This window comes from Pyrus communis, chromosome 12 (genome assembly GCF_963583255.1).
Source record: "Pyrus communis chromosome 12, drPyrComm1.1, whole genome shotgun sequence".
Taxonomy (NCBI): Eukaryota; Viridiplantae; Streptophyta; class Magnoliopsida; order Rosales; family Rosaceae; genus Pyrus; species Pyrus communis.
The window spans coordinates 17,256,201-17,268,852 of record NC_084814.1 but is presented as its reverse complement, the minus strand read 5'-3'; the positions used below and the strand labels follow the sequence as shown (position 1 = coordinate 17,268,852).

General features: G+C 35.7%; 1 protein-coding gene across 6 annotated transcripts; it reads right to left on the bottom strand.

Annotated features, from left to right (window-relative positions):
- Positions 1 to 1,165: 1,165 nt before the first annotated feature.
- Positions 1,166 to 12,224, bottom strand: LOC137710543 (hydroquinone glucosyltransferase-like). 6 transcript variants are annotated; one of them, XM_068449596.1, is made up of 17 exons: positions 12,171 to 12,224; positions 11,686 to 11,746; positions 10,894 to 10,955; positions 10,702 to 10,785; positions 9,825 to 9,939; positions 9,604 to 9,732; positions 8,320 to 8,384; positions 8,124 to 8,168; positions 7,662 to 7,726; positions 6,998 to 7,301; positions 6,793 to 6,852; positions 6,471 to 6,607; positions 6,166 to 6,235; positions 5,121 to 5,577; positions 4,983 to 5,027; positions 4,584 to 4,663; positions 1,166 to 4,274 (listed from the first exon to the last, which is right to left on the bottom strand). In XM_068449596.1, the coding sequence occupies exon 17, from the start codon at positions 2,749 to 2,751 to the stop codon at positions 1,273 to 1,275; it is 1,479 nt and encodes a 492-aa protein (XP_068305697.1). In that variant the 5' UTR covers positions 2,752 to 4,274; positions 4,584 to 4,663; positions 4,983 to 5,027; positions 5,121 to 5,577; positions 6,166 to 6,235; positions 6,471 to 6,607; positions 6,793 to 6,852; positions 6,998 to 7,301; positions 7,662 to 7,726; positions 8,124 to 8,168; positions 8,320 to 8,384; positions 9,604 to 9,732; positions 9,825 to 9,939; positions 10,702 to 10,785; positions 10,894 to 10,955; positions 11,686 to 11,746; positions 12,171 to 12,224; the 3' UTR covers positions 1,166 to 1,272. The 6 variants fall into 6 exon arrangements, with proteins under 6 accessions (XP_068305697.1, XP_068305702.1, XP_068305700.1 ...); XM_068449601.1 differs by lacking the exons at positions 9,604 to 9,732; positions 9,825 to 9,939; positions 10,894 to 10,955 and having other exon boundaries at positions 4,613 to 4,663; positions 5,182 to 5,252; positions 5,478 to 5,577; XM_068449599.1 differs by lacking the exons at positions 9,604 to 9,732; positions 9,825 to 9,939; positions 10,894 to 10,955 and having other exon boundaries at positions 4,613 to 4,663; positions 5,121 to 5,181; positions 5,478 to 5,577.
- Positions 12,225 to 12,652: the final 428 nt, after the last annotated feature.

The window sequence follows — 12,652 nt, the reverse complement described above, 5'->3', positions numbered from 1 at the left end:
TCAAATAGGAAACCTTTTATTTTCTATTTTATTATTTAACTATGTTTCCTGGTTTTACTCTAAGACTTTTTAGGGTTTTATTTTGTATTAGTGCAAATAAGGCTTGTTAGCCATTAGGGTTCATTACGCAACATTGGGGGGAGAACGCAATACTTTGGCTTTAGAGAGCTTTGACAATTCAAGTTTATTTTCAAGGTGTTTTCTATCTATGTTCTTAATAATATTTTGTTTTATGGTTGTTAGTAACTAATTTCGTTTGCTAGGGCGAGGCTACAAGCCTTAGCAAGAATATGTAGTTTTTTTTCATTTTTTTATGAATTTATGCATGCAAGTTTTGGATTGTTAATCACTGTGCTTTAAACTATCTATTTGTCTTAATGATTGGCCACCATTAGAATATTTAGAAAAGTAATTTGATGCAATTTTGGCGGAGGGCTGTCCCTGAAATTGACTAAGGCTTCTTGTGGTTAATGTGTAACTTCTTAGGATGGACGACACGTCTTAAGGGTTTATAGTTTTTCAAAAGGTTTTCACAAAACTTAATGAGTCTTGCATGTTCACATTCGATCTAGACATCACAGACGGATTACATGTTAGATATATGTTCTATGTTGGAGGTTCCAAGTAGGGCATACTTTAGGAAAACCTAACCTTCAAAATATGGATGTGTAATGCATAAGTAATTGAAAGAACTATGTAAAATTGTTAAGGTGACGGTAGAACCCTAGTGCTCAAATTTATTTTCAAAACTATTTTCTTTTGTTTTCTTTACTTTCCCAATTTATTTAATTATTTTTAATTAAATTCGTTTTTAATATTTTAGGTCATAAAATCAACATTTTCTAAACTTTGTTTTCAATAATTAATTAAGAGTTGGTTTTAAACATAAATTATTCATTCAATCCCTGTTGAAAACGACCTTGCTTGAGCCGTTTACACTACAACTACCTTGTTCTCTTGCAAGTATTTTTAAGTGTTTTTATCCCTACTTTTACAGGTGGCAAAATCCCTATCAATATTCATTTCCAAAAATTTTTCGGTTGGAACTAGAACTATGTATTTTCGATTTGATCCAGCTGAAATCAACACACAGTCAAAAGCTAAAAATAGTTAGTGATTTCAAATTAAAATCATACTCAACCAAAAAAATCATAAGTAACGTTAACAAATTAAAAGAAGATATCATTCAAGATAAAAGCCAAGGAAACAACACACACACAAATATATATTATTGTCACTGATCACTTAGGAAGCAGTAATTGATAAATTAGTTTACAAATTAGTTGTTGAGTTGAATCCCTTCCATATTTGAGCAACCTCAGCAAGTGATTTGGTAGAGGACCCTGTTTCTGCCAAAACCAATTTGGCTGCCTCTTTGTACTCTTTCATCTTCTCCCTTAGCAATTTTCCTTCATCTCCTTCAATTAGGTCCCTAACATAATTAGCAACATCTTGGCTCTCCACTATGCCCTTCTTATTCTCTTTGATCCCCAATGCAACTTTCAAACCATCAACTAGTATCACCTTATTCATCTTTTGCTCTGCATAGAGCGGCCAGGCAATCAGAGGCACACCATGCACGATGCTCTCTAGTATCGAGTTCCACCCGCAATGGGTCAAAAACCCGCCCGTTGACCTGTGATTCAGCACTTCGACCTGTGGGGCCCATGTCGGCACAACTAGACCCACATCTTTGGTTCTCTCCAAAAACCCGTTTGGTAGAAACCCAAGCGGGTTTTCTTCGCCTTTGACACTAAAATAAGAAGCATTTTTAACCGTCTCGTTTGGACTCTTGACTACCCAAATAAATCTATGCCCACTCAATTCAAGACCCAAGGCCAACTCATTCAGTTGCTCTTGTGAGAAAGTCCCACCGCTCCCAAATGAAACAAATAAAACTGACCCATTGGGCTGCTTATCAAGCCACCTCAAACACTCATTCCCATCGATCCCATCTATTGAACCGGTTTTTATCATCGGTCCAACCGGATAAACCGATGGAATACCTCTCCCTTGATCCTTGAGAGCCTTAAAAGCACCCGGTTCCAAATCCACAAAACTATTGACCATGATCCCGGCAACCGAACCATACTTCTTGCACATGTGAATCACAGCTTTGTAGCCCGGGTTGGTCCTATCTTGAAGCGGATCCGGGAAATCTCGACCATGAAGTGGCACACAACCAGGGAATTGGACCGGTTCAGGCATGTCCCTATACTCACAAGAAGTTGTCTCATGAAGGTGTGGCATATGAAATACAAGCAACAACCCCATAGCACTATTGAGGAAAAACATATAAGGAGACACTTGGAATTCAACGGCGACATCAAAAGCGTCCACACCAAAAACATCAACAATAAGTGACACTAGCCGAGTTGACTCATTTAGTACCCTTACTGAGTCCCGGAGAGCCGAGAGGGACCGAGTCAAGGTGAGACCCATCTTGGTCTCGATCATGGTGTCATCAGGGAGATCATCGAAGCTCACCGGAGGGAGGAAGACGTAAGAAATGGAAAGAGAACTGAGGACTTCCAGGACCTTCTTTTGGGGTGTCAAAAGCGACCCGTCGTTGGGGATGATGAACGTGATGGAGAAGTTGTGATGGACAACGAGTCGTTTGGCTAACTCGATGAGGGGAGTGAGGTGACCTATGCCCGGGGTTGGGACAATGGCTACATGGGGTGGCTTGAGCAATTTGTGGGGGTGGTGGTGGCTGCTGCCGCTGCTATGGCCTCGGGTGTCTAATGCCATAGTAGTAGGTGCGCAAGGCAAAGGTTTTGGTGTGATGAAAAATTAATTGGAAGTAAATTGTGGACCGTGAGGTGAGATTTTTGTTTTGTGTTGCAGACTTGCAGGGAAGTGTCACAAGTGGCCTCGGGTGTCTAATGCCATAGTAGTAGGTGCGCAAGGCAAAGGTTTTGGTGTGATGAAAAATGAATTGGAAGTAAATTGTGGACCGTGAGGTGAGATTTTTGTTGTGTTGCAGACTTGCAGGTAAGTGTCACAAGTCCAACAACAGAGAGCTTTGCAAAAAATTTTACTTTTATTTTTGTCTACTTACGTTTAAATTTTTTTTTAATTTGTGCGTTTCTTTTGTGCTTTATATATTTTTTGTTTGGTAAAGTGACTTTTAAACTTCTTTTGAAAAGATGGGAACTGGGAAAAGTCATTTTTGTGACTTCTATCACTACTAGTCCTACAGACATAGGCTGCATAGCTATTATACCCTCATAAACTCATTGTTGTTGGCATGTCCATTATTCTAATTCTGAGGGGCCTATGGAAGAGAAAATAGTGCCCCCATCGCGCAAATTTTCTGTGTTATTTTAGTTAGATACTAGAAATTGTTGTCCGTGAGTTGCAGCGGGATTAGAAATCATATGGAAGATGGATAAGCTAATTCTAAATCATCAAATTTGCAACTGCATTGTATGACAATCAATTGAAACCTTTTCTCTAAATTATTAAACAGCATTTAGCATAAACTAACTTGCAGTTCAAATGCAAAAGAAGATAAATTGTCAAATTTCATACATATCAAACTTCATTTAGGAAACTGAAAACCATAAAAAATAAATTGATAAACATACAAAGATAGTTCAAAATATATAATACAATGATCTATGTTTCTCTCATAATTATAGAATTTAAAGAACATTACTAAATTACCAATCAAACCAATCAAAATTTCCACTCCTTGGCTAATTTCAGAGAACGTCAAATCCAAAATCCATGATCCCCACATTGTCAACTGATTCCTTACCAAAATTACAGCAAACATTGTTATCTAATTCCAAAAATGATGTTCTAGTACTCCTTGAAAATGCACTGGTTGGTTTAGTCGTCTCTCTCTAAGAATAATTGTTAATAGTAATCATAATAACAGGTTAAAAGCCTTGTGAACTATGTTATCACGGAAAAAAAAATGTCCATGAGAAATAAAACTCTTCAAGAATAGCTGTTCTGTCCAATACAACTCTTCAAGAATAGTCATTCGTCAATTTTAAGCAGGATTGGAAACAAAGCAGGCGTATTAAAGCATTAAGATAAGGTTAGTTGGCCAAAAGCTTTTAGCTTCGTGTGTAATTAACCAGTTTGTCAATTACCTTAAGAGTAAGCATAGGCCAGAAGTAAACATGTTTATAAGCTTCCCCACAACTACTTAAAACATTTCTTCTCATTACATGTCCCAGTATAGTTACACTCGTTACAAGTTCCAGTTGAGGCCAAAACCCTTGCCATTTACGCTTACTTCAACTTTCATTTACGTTTACCTATAACAAATGAAAACCATTTGGAAAAAATAAATAAGTCTTTGGTTATAGCTTTCATTTGCTTACCGTTTCTGATGAGCTACAAAACACAGCCAACAAAAGAAAATCAAACAAATACCAAAAGAAGATTAAGCTCTCAATCAAGTAATTATAGCCAAAATATCAACTATTGAATTCCATGTTGCTTCTGCAATCATTTACCATTCTAAAATCATTATTAAACCATTACTCTATATTCAGTCCTTGTAGAGCCAGTAATTGAGTTGTGGATATAATTCTAGACAAAGTTGGAAAGATTATGTAGTATGCTAGGTAGAGAGGAAAGTAAGAGGACTTACTTTTCCACCACATCGTCACCTCCAACTTTGTTCCAAACAACGTCCCAGTACCTGTATTACAAGTTTGACTTAAATCAAAGTTCAAACGAACGACAGATTATGCATGTATTTAGTAAACAAAAGAAATCAGCGTTGATATTTGTATATCGAAGATATAAAACTGTGTAGTTGCCCTCTATTCGATAAAGGCACTCAAAATCAAAAGATAATGGTGAATTGGTGATGCAGATGCTAAGATTAGCAATTGGATTAGCTTTTGTTCGACAATTGGGGATGCTAAGATGGCTTTGGAAAACAAAGTAATTGGAGTCACACCCTTCCAAATCAAGAGAAGCAAATTGGCAAAATTTATCATAAATTAGAGGTATACCTTTCTGAAGTGTGGAATCAAAGTCAGCACAAAACTGGTAGTACCCTGAAATTAACAATAAATTAAACAAATTGGATGATAAAAATCAAAACAGAGAATCCCTAAGAAACATTTAAGAGGGAAAGAGAGTAAATTTACGATGAAGTTCAGATTGAGAGGGTGTGATTTTAGCTTTTGGATCACAGGGCACGGTTGTAACCTATATTCATATTAGAGATGAGAGTAGAATCGAAAGCACTCCCAAGATTATACACCGTATTTTCCTTCAACCTAAAAATAGAATTAAAAATAGAATTAACCCTTCACATGTTGGGTTACGAAAATGAGTGAAGTCTAAAATATCAATTTCAATTTAATACTGACCAAATATCAATAAAAATAAAAGTAAAGCAAAGAAGAAACACACACACACACCATGCATATGCATGTACATTTGCTTACGCACATGAAAAAGAATACACATGTGAATAAAATAAGACATTTTTAAACCTTTACCATCCTGACCATTATGAAAAGCTTTGTCACAGCTGCAGTCATAGATTGCATAACCACGCCTCTTCTTTACTTGGTCTTCTTAATCCTCTCCTTAATTTCACTACAAAATTCACACACATATAAATGACCAACCAGGGTCCTTGTAGAACAAAACTCAAAACTGAAGTTCTCATCCTAATCAATTGATTCAATTTATAATAAATACACATAAATATTAAAGAGTAACGTGCCATGTTGAACAAAACAAATGATTGATCAACTTAAAAGAGTGTCTGGGAATGCTTCGGCAAGGCTAAAAGCGTTTCCAGATACCAAAATTTGAGCAGAAATAACTAGAAGTGTTATTGAATAGAATTAAATTGCAGCATTAATAGACTTCAATATTAACCGTTTACCCTGAAAAGACACGACAACGATGAATAGAATTAAATTGTAAGTGACCTAATATTTTGTACCATAAATATATAAGGGATATAAAATTACATAGATATACATAAAGCATAGAGTCTCACATGTTTCCGAAACGAAAACGCTACAAATCCAAGATATACGGCCAATTAATTCTTCAACCACTAATGGATCGCTGAATATTCATTGCTAACTTTGTGGTTCTTGTTTGTCATATTTGAACACAACTCAGGAAAAATAAATATAAACACAAAGAGAGAAGAAGATATAAGACAATTACCTCTGTTTTGGCAGGAAGCTCATTCCCAAACATAAATACTGATATCTTCCTAAGCTTGTATTATATAAGCCTGTATTATGCAGGTAGTGTACTCAGTGAATATGCTTTTGAAAAAAGATCAACAAACGTGATTTGACATGCTAATTCACTGAAAGGATTTGACCAAAAAGACTTTGGGATTAGAGACCTCAAAAACAAATGATGCACATACAGATCTTAATATGGGTAAAATACCAGCTGAATTTAATAAGAAAGAATTCAGACCACAATACTCCAGTTGATGATTAAATCAAGAACTCACTGACCATCTTCTTCCTTGACGAAACACTTGAGAAAGAAAGCGAAGCAGCTTTGAATCTCAGCTACTGAAGACTTTGTACTTCCTCCCCAACTCCTCCAAAACTCCCAGAAGAGAACTTTTCATGCGACCTCTGTCCAACAGCTGCAAAAAAAATATCAAATTTAAAAACGAATTCCAAAAACAAAGCAAGAGAGTGCATTTGGACATTGGTTTGGGCGCAGAGGCGGTGGAGGGACGGTGTGTCGGTGGTGTAGGCGGTGATGATGGAAATATTAGGGTTTTGATGGAAAAGAAGAAGAGGAAGGGGAGAGAAACCCTAGACACACCTCTGTCACTCTGCAAACTGCCCTCAACCCACTCTTATTTAGACCGATGGGACACCCTTTCTGCGATGGTCAACACGTGCACGGGAGTAGCGGTGGCATTTTGGAAGATGATTAACAAAAAAGATTCAATCAGAGGCCATAGAGATTCAGCGGAACAGAGAGAAAAAGATTATCCCAAACAAAATTCTAAAGAGAGAGGAGTTACCCTGAAATCAAAGCTAGTTGAAGATTTTTCTTCGAATCGGGAGAACCGGGATGGGATTCACGTTGTGCTTCCTGGAAAACTGTCGAGAGAGAATTGGGGCTGGGTTGGAAGAACGTATTGGAAGCAAAAGGAAGAGAGCAGCAGCGGGACGGGTGCGTAGAGGCAACGTGTTGGGACTTGGGAGCGGTTGGGACAGAAGAACGTACCGGAAGCAAATGGAACGTACTGGAAGCAAATGGAAAGGCCCGGCTTTTTCAGTCCTTTAATGGACGGACCGAGCAGAGTGTCTAAAAAAATGGACGACCTAGATTCAAAGTGGATGGTCAAGACAACATTGAAATTACACCATTAAAGTGAGGGCATTTTCGGAAATACACTGCCTATGAACAGTATTTCAGTTGTTTTTCTCTTTTAGTATATACTAGAAATAGTGCCCGTGCATTGCTGCGGGATTAGAAACAATATGGAAAAATATGTTTCAAAGCTATAATAAAATACTGTAATATGTGAAAGTTTCGTATGTATAATTCAAACATGCACACATTTATGCGTATTTTACCAATTGTTAAAAACTGCTAAGATAACAATTGGTATCACATAAGTGGTATGCTATTAACATAATGAAATCTGTGAAGCCAAAAAATGATATGGAATTTTAACTTACGATGCTAAAGAAGCTGTATAAGAGTAGCTGGGTCCTCTGTGCTTTATCCATCAAAAGCATTGCAACTGTAGATTGTGGAAACTATAAAAATTCATCCGGTCAAGAGACAAAATTCAATAGTTATGGGTAAAGGTGAATATGGAACCATGAATGTAAGATATAGTTGACAAATTTGCAAATTCATTACAATTTCATAAAAAATACTAAAACTGAAGATCTTAAATTCATAAAGTATCCAAAATTTGATAAGTTTGTTAAAATAAGTATTCATCACAACAATAGCACTGAAATTGAGTTCTTTTGTTTGCCAAGATTTTTCCAGCAACTAAACAGATGAAAGTATAGAAAGTGAAACGATCAATTGAATGAAAGACATTGAATTGAATCTTTATGACAACAAAGAAGAAAAACAATTGAAGTCGTTGTAGGTCATTTTAAATGAAAAGAAGAACATTGGCTTACATAGTTGGAGGCAGGTAGGTGATATGAAATCTGTCATCTATGTAACTGCAAAACATTACGGAAGTAGTAAAAAACAATCCTCACAGATGACAGTAAACTAATAAGAAGACAGATTTGTATCAAACGTACATACATGACAAATGCATATTAAGGGGAAAATAACCAAGAATAGAAAAGGAGGCTTTTTAAAGCTTACCAAATAGAATCACCAAGGGATTTTCCAAAGCATTAGGTGATTTTTTGTAATCCTTCTTTGTAATTCTGCAAAAAAAAAAAAAAAAAACACAGGAATAACCATATAAGCTCCTAATAAAAGTTAAAAAGCTGATATAAATTGAAATTAAAAAAAAAAATAGCATAAATTGAATGATTAAAATCTCTGTATATCTATAAAGTAACGATTGTGATTTTTTCCTATTTGTCTTTCCTAGTAGCTATCTATGGACTAATTCAAAGATCTGTTCTTCCTGGATGTCTAGGGAAAGGAATAACATCTCTAATGTGGTCAATGCTGGTAGCAAATAAAATCATCCGTTCGAATCCTAAACCAAAACCACAATGTTTGATGGTCCCAAAGTGCAGCAAGTCAATGTACCACTCATACGGTTCAGTAGGTAGACCCATTTCCTGAATATGACTTCACTGGAAAGAATTTCAGTGAAAGTACCTCATCAGATGCCGTTTGGAAATAAAGAAATCATTAAATAACAGCTGAGTTCAGTGAAGCAGGATTATCATAAGGTAGTGCCAACTTAATTAATTGCAGTAGAAATGCGTGTTTAGACTACATATTAATGAAGATACTTGACAGCGATTTTTATAAGCTTTTGATAGACTAACAAAGTAAGAATTGTAATAGAGAGTGCAATTTTTGGTAAAACAGTTGTTGCCAGCATCAAAATACACCTTTGGTGCCTTCTTTTAATCATATGGAGCATGATAGTTGTAGTAATTTGTCAAAAATGACTTAGATACTACCACCATTCCAATTAACAGACTGAATGGAGCAGGATTGTGAGAGTATGATTAACCAAATGGAGAAAACTAAGCTAGTATCTATAACACATGGCACCTCACTTTCTCATAGTGGTTTAATGTGTTCTCGACCATTTAGCACCCTGTTTAATTCTAGTTAATATTACTTTGAAAATCCCAAGACCATATTAAAACTCATTTATGCAGAAATTAAGGTCTCGTTTGATAACCATTGTGTTTTTATCAACTTAAGTTAACTTCTTAAATGTAACAGAATGCAAAGGTTTTCAACTCAAACATACTTAAGTCAACATGTGCAGGAGTAAGAGTAGCAATATAATGCAACAAAAGGGTTAAGACTACTCAAAAGATTGTAGTTGAACAATCTATGTTCTAATTAGCACTAATCCTGACATGAATACACTAAAGTTCAAAGTTCAGCGAAAAACAACGGAAAACAGATGTATGATGACAGGGAGACACAAATGTAAAAAACAATCAATACCCTTAACTCTTTGTTGATAAACAACTCGGTAACTCATCACTAAAGTTGTAACCTCTCTGTTTAAAGGGTCAAAGGGATTGGGATATAGCAGAACTTGTGGCAAGAACACTTTAAATATGCTTGTAAGATCTGGAAACACAGGGTGATGTAATTAGAATTTGGTTCAATTAATAGTGCCACACAATTTAGAATAGTAGGAGTTTATGATAGTGAGTACTGACATTTTATCAACATTTGGGTAGTAAGTCTTATTGGCAAAGCCTATTGAGGGAGATTTATAGGGATAAGGATCTGGTAGCTCAGCTGTTATCCTCCACACACTTCTCTGATAAATACCTATCGCAATCCATAATATGGACGAAATGGGGGGATTACGCGATGAAAACAAATCACGGGCAATCCAAGTAGCTATTTTGGAAACCAAAATCATCAAAACGAATTAGAGCAATGACCAAACAACAAATTCCATTAAAAAAAGACTAATGATTGGATATGGACAGATACAAAAACAGTTTCCAATGAATAATAATGAGCATAAATATAATCGTTTCACATACAATAAGGTAGGCAAAAGATGACGGTGATTAATACAAAATTGTAACTGCTAATGGTTAAGATTGAGACGGAGAAGTAAAACATATTGATGCTAAATTTGGTTCTAAAGGCTGGTAACAATCACGGAACAATGCTGGATATGATTGTAGCCCACGGTGAAGTTACTTTTGTAATTAATTAATGACTAACATTGGATTCATGGTGTAGTTCAAGGTTTTATACGTTTTTACCACCAATTGAGTTTGGTTCCAATGTGAAGAAAACAAAAATAATATGTTCAGGTTATCACTAAACACCTTTAAGATCAAAGTGGTTAACATAGTTTAAAATGAAAGATATCACTTGAGAATAGATGGGTTGATCAAATTTATCCAATGAAAGATTACAAATTGAGGACAATGGGTTGAACAAAAGCAAAAAAGAAGCGGATAAAAAAGGGAAAAAAATTAGGAAGAAAGGAGAGATACCAACGAAAGTAACAGAAAATTAACAACGCAAAATATTTGATACATTGAATACTAAATGGTTGAACGGATTATATACCTTCAATAAACAGCGGTGGTTCTTGAAAGTGAAGAAGAACAAAATCAGGCAGTAATATGAAACATTTGATTACGAAGACAAGATCTGTGGCATGGCAAAATGAGAATTTAGACATAAAATTTATCTGTAAATCAGAAATCAAAAAAAGAATAATAAAGGAAAAAAGAGACACATCAAGAAAAGAGGCCTTACAACAGCTTCGTTAAACGCCAATTCAAAACAATTGCAGCTGGGAAACTATACTTAACACCATGCTGATAGGATGTAGAAATGGCACGATCAAATATTAACAGCATGGAGAATAGAGAGGTTGCAAAAGGCTTAAAACAAAATCTTTAAGTTGTAGAATGCAGATACAAAAGGCTAAAAATTGTTTATTTACATACAGACGAAAAATATTACAGACATGTGTTGGATTTTAAAACTTGGAACCATCCTTCAAGCGCAACCAGCATTTGGATACAAAAAATTGAAGTGCTGGTCTATGTACAGGCAAAAAAGAATACGAAGTTCAAACTAGAGAGATATTTACATGGCAAACAAATAGGATAAATATTGTTTCATACACATTAACAAAAAAGTAATTAACACTTTAAAATCACTCCGAACCTCAAAAATGTAAAAAGTAATTAACACTATAAAATAATCCGGAACATACTAAAAAGTCAGTAGTTACTGTGAAAATCAACACCTCAGGCTCATTTGATTAGTGTGATGAAGACTGATGAAACAAACACTTGTTGCACCATATATTTGGTTAACTTCAACTTGGATCGTTTTCTTATGCAATATTATATAATCAAACATCCCTCCCTACTTAAAAGCTTGTGGTACCAACTATTTCATTTGACTGAAAATTATATGTTTGAATACCCATTTTTTCTATCTCAGTGTTTTTCAAAATCACTCATAATCATTTTGGTCCCAATTCTAAAACAGAAAAATGGCAAGAAAAGGGCTTTTTGCAAAAGCATAAGTACGTACCAATTCGGCAGTGAATTCTCGTGATTCGTCCTGGGACCTTGATGAGATTATTGCTGGTGATCTGAAGATAGAAAGCTTGAATTAGGGTGGACACAACCTAACTAAAAATCCCATGGATCAAAAGTTTAACCTAAAAGAACCTACCCCCCCCCCCCACCAAAAAATCTCTCTTATCAAATGAGAACTCCGAAAGCAATTCAATGGTTGATAACAACCCATTTAAAATTGAACCCAAAAAAATTTAAAGCTTCTGACATTTAAAACTGAACAAAACACAATCCATACATTATAACAAAAACTGCGTGCATAAACATGCTAGAAATTCACCAAGACCCAAAGCACCGACCAAGACCCACAAAATCAGCCTAAAGATACAAAATAGGGTAAAAAAGCTAATAAAGTCACAGGATTGATTTCAAGCAAGAAACCGGGTGTTAATAATGGAGAATCGCAAACAAAATTCTAGAGAGGGCGAGAGGACTTACCGTGAATTCAAAGCTGCTTGAAGAATTTTCTTCAAATCGGGACAGAATTCGTGTAGAAAAAAGTATGTAGGCTAAAAAATATATTTGTTATTGATACGTGAATGTGGAAAAATGGAAGAGAATGCTTTTTTTCTCATTATGTTTCTCTACAAGATTACAAGGATATATATACATGATACAAGTGTGTAGGTAGGACAAGGTAGCCGTCCTAGTGTGTAGGTAGGACAAGGTAGGACGGCTGTAGAGGACAAGGTAGCCGTCCTAGTGTGTAGGTAGGACAAGGTAGGACGGCTTGACGGCTGTAGGACGGCTAGTGTGTAGGTAGGACAAGGTAGGACGGCTGTAGGACGGCTTGACGGCTGTAGGACGGCTTATTCTTCCAATAATAATATTATATACAATTACACAAGGACTCCAACCATATTCCTTATTTGTCTAACACTCCCCCTCAAGTTGGAGAGTGGATGTCAAGAACTCCCAAC

What these genes read in the sequence shown, in the direction of transcription:
- LOC137710543 (XM_068449596.1), bottom strand. Translation starts at nt 2,751, where the DNA reads ATGGCATTAGACACCCGAGGCCATAGCAGCGGCAGCAGCCACCACCAC.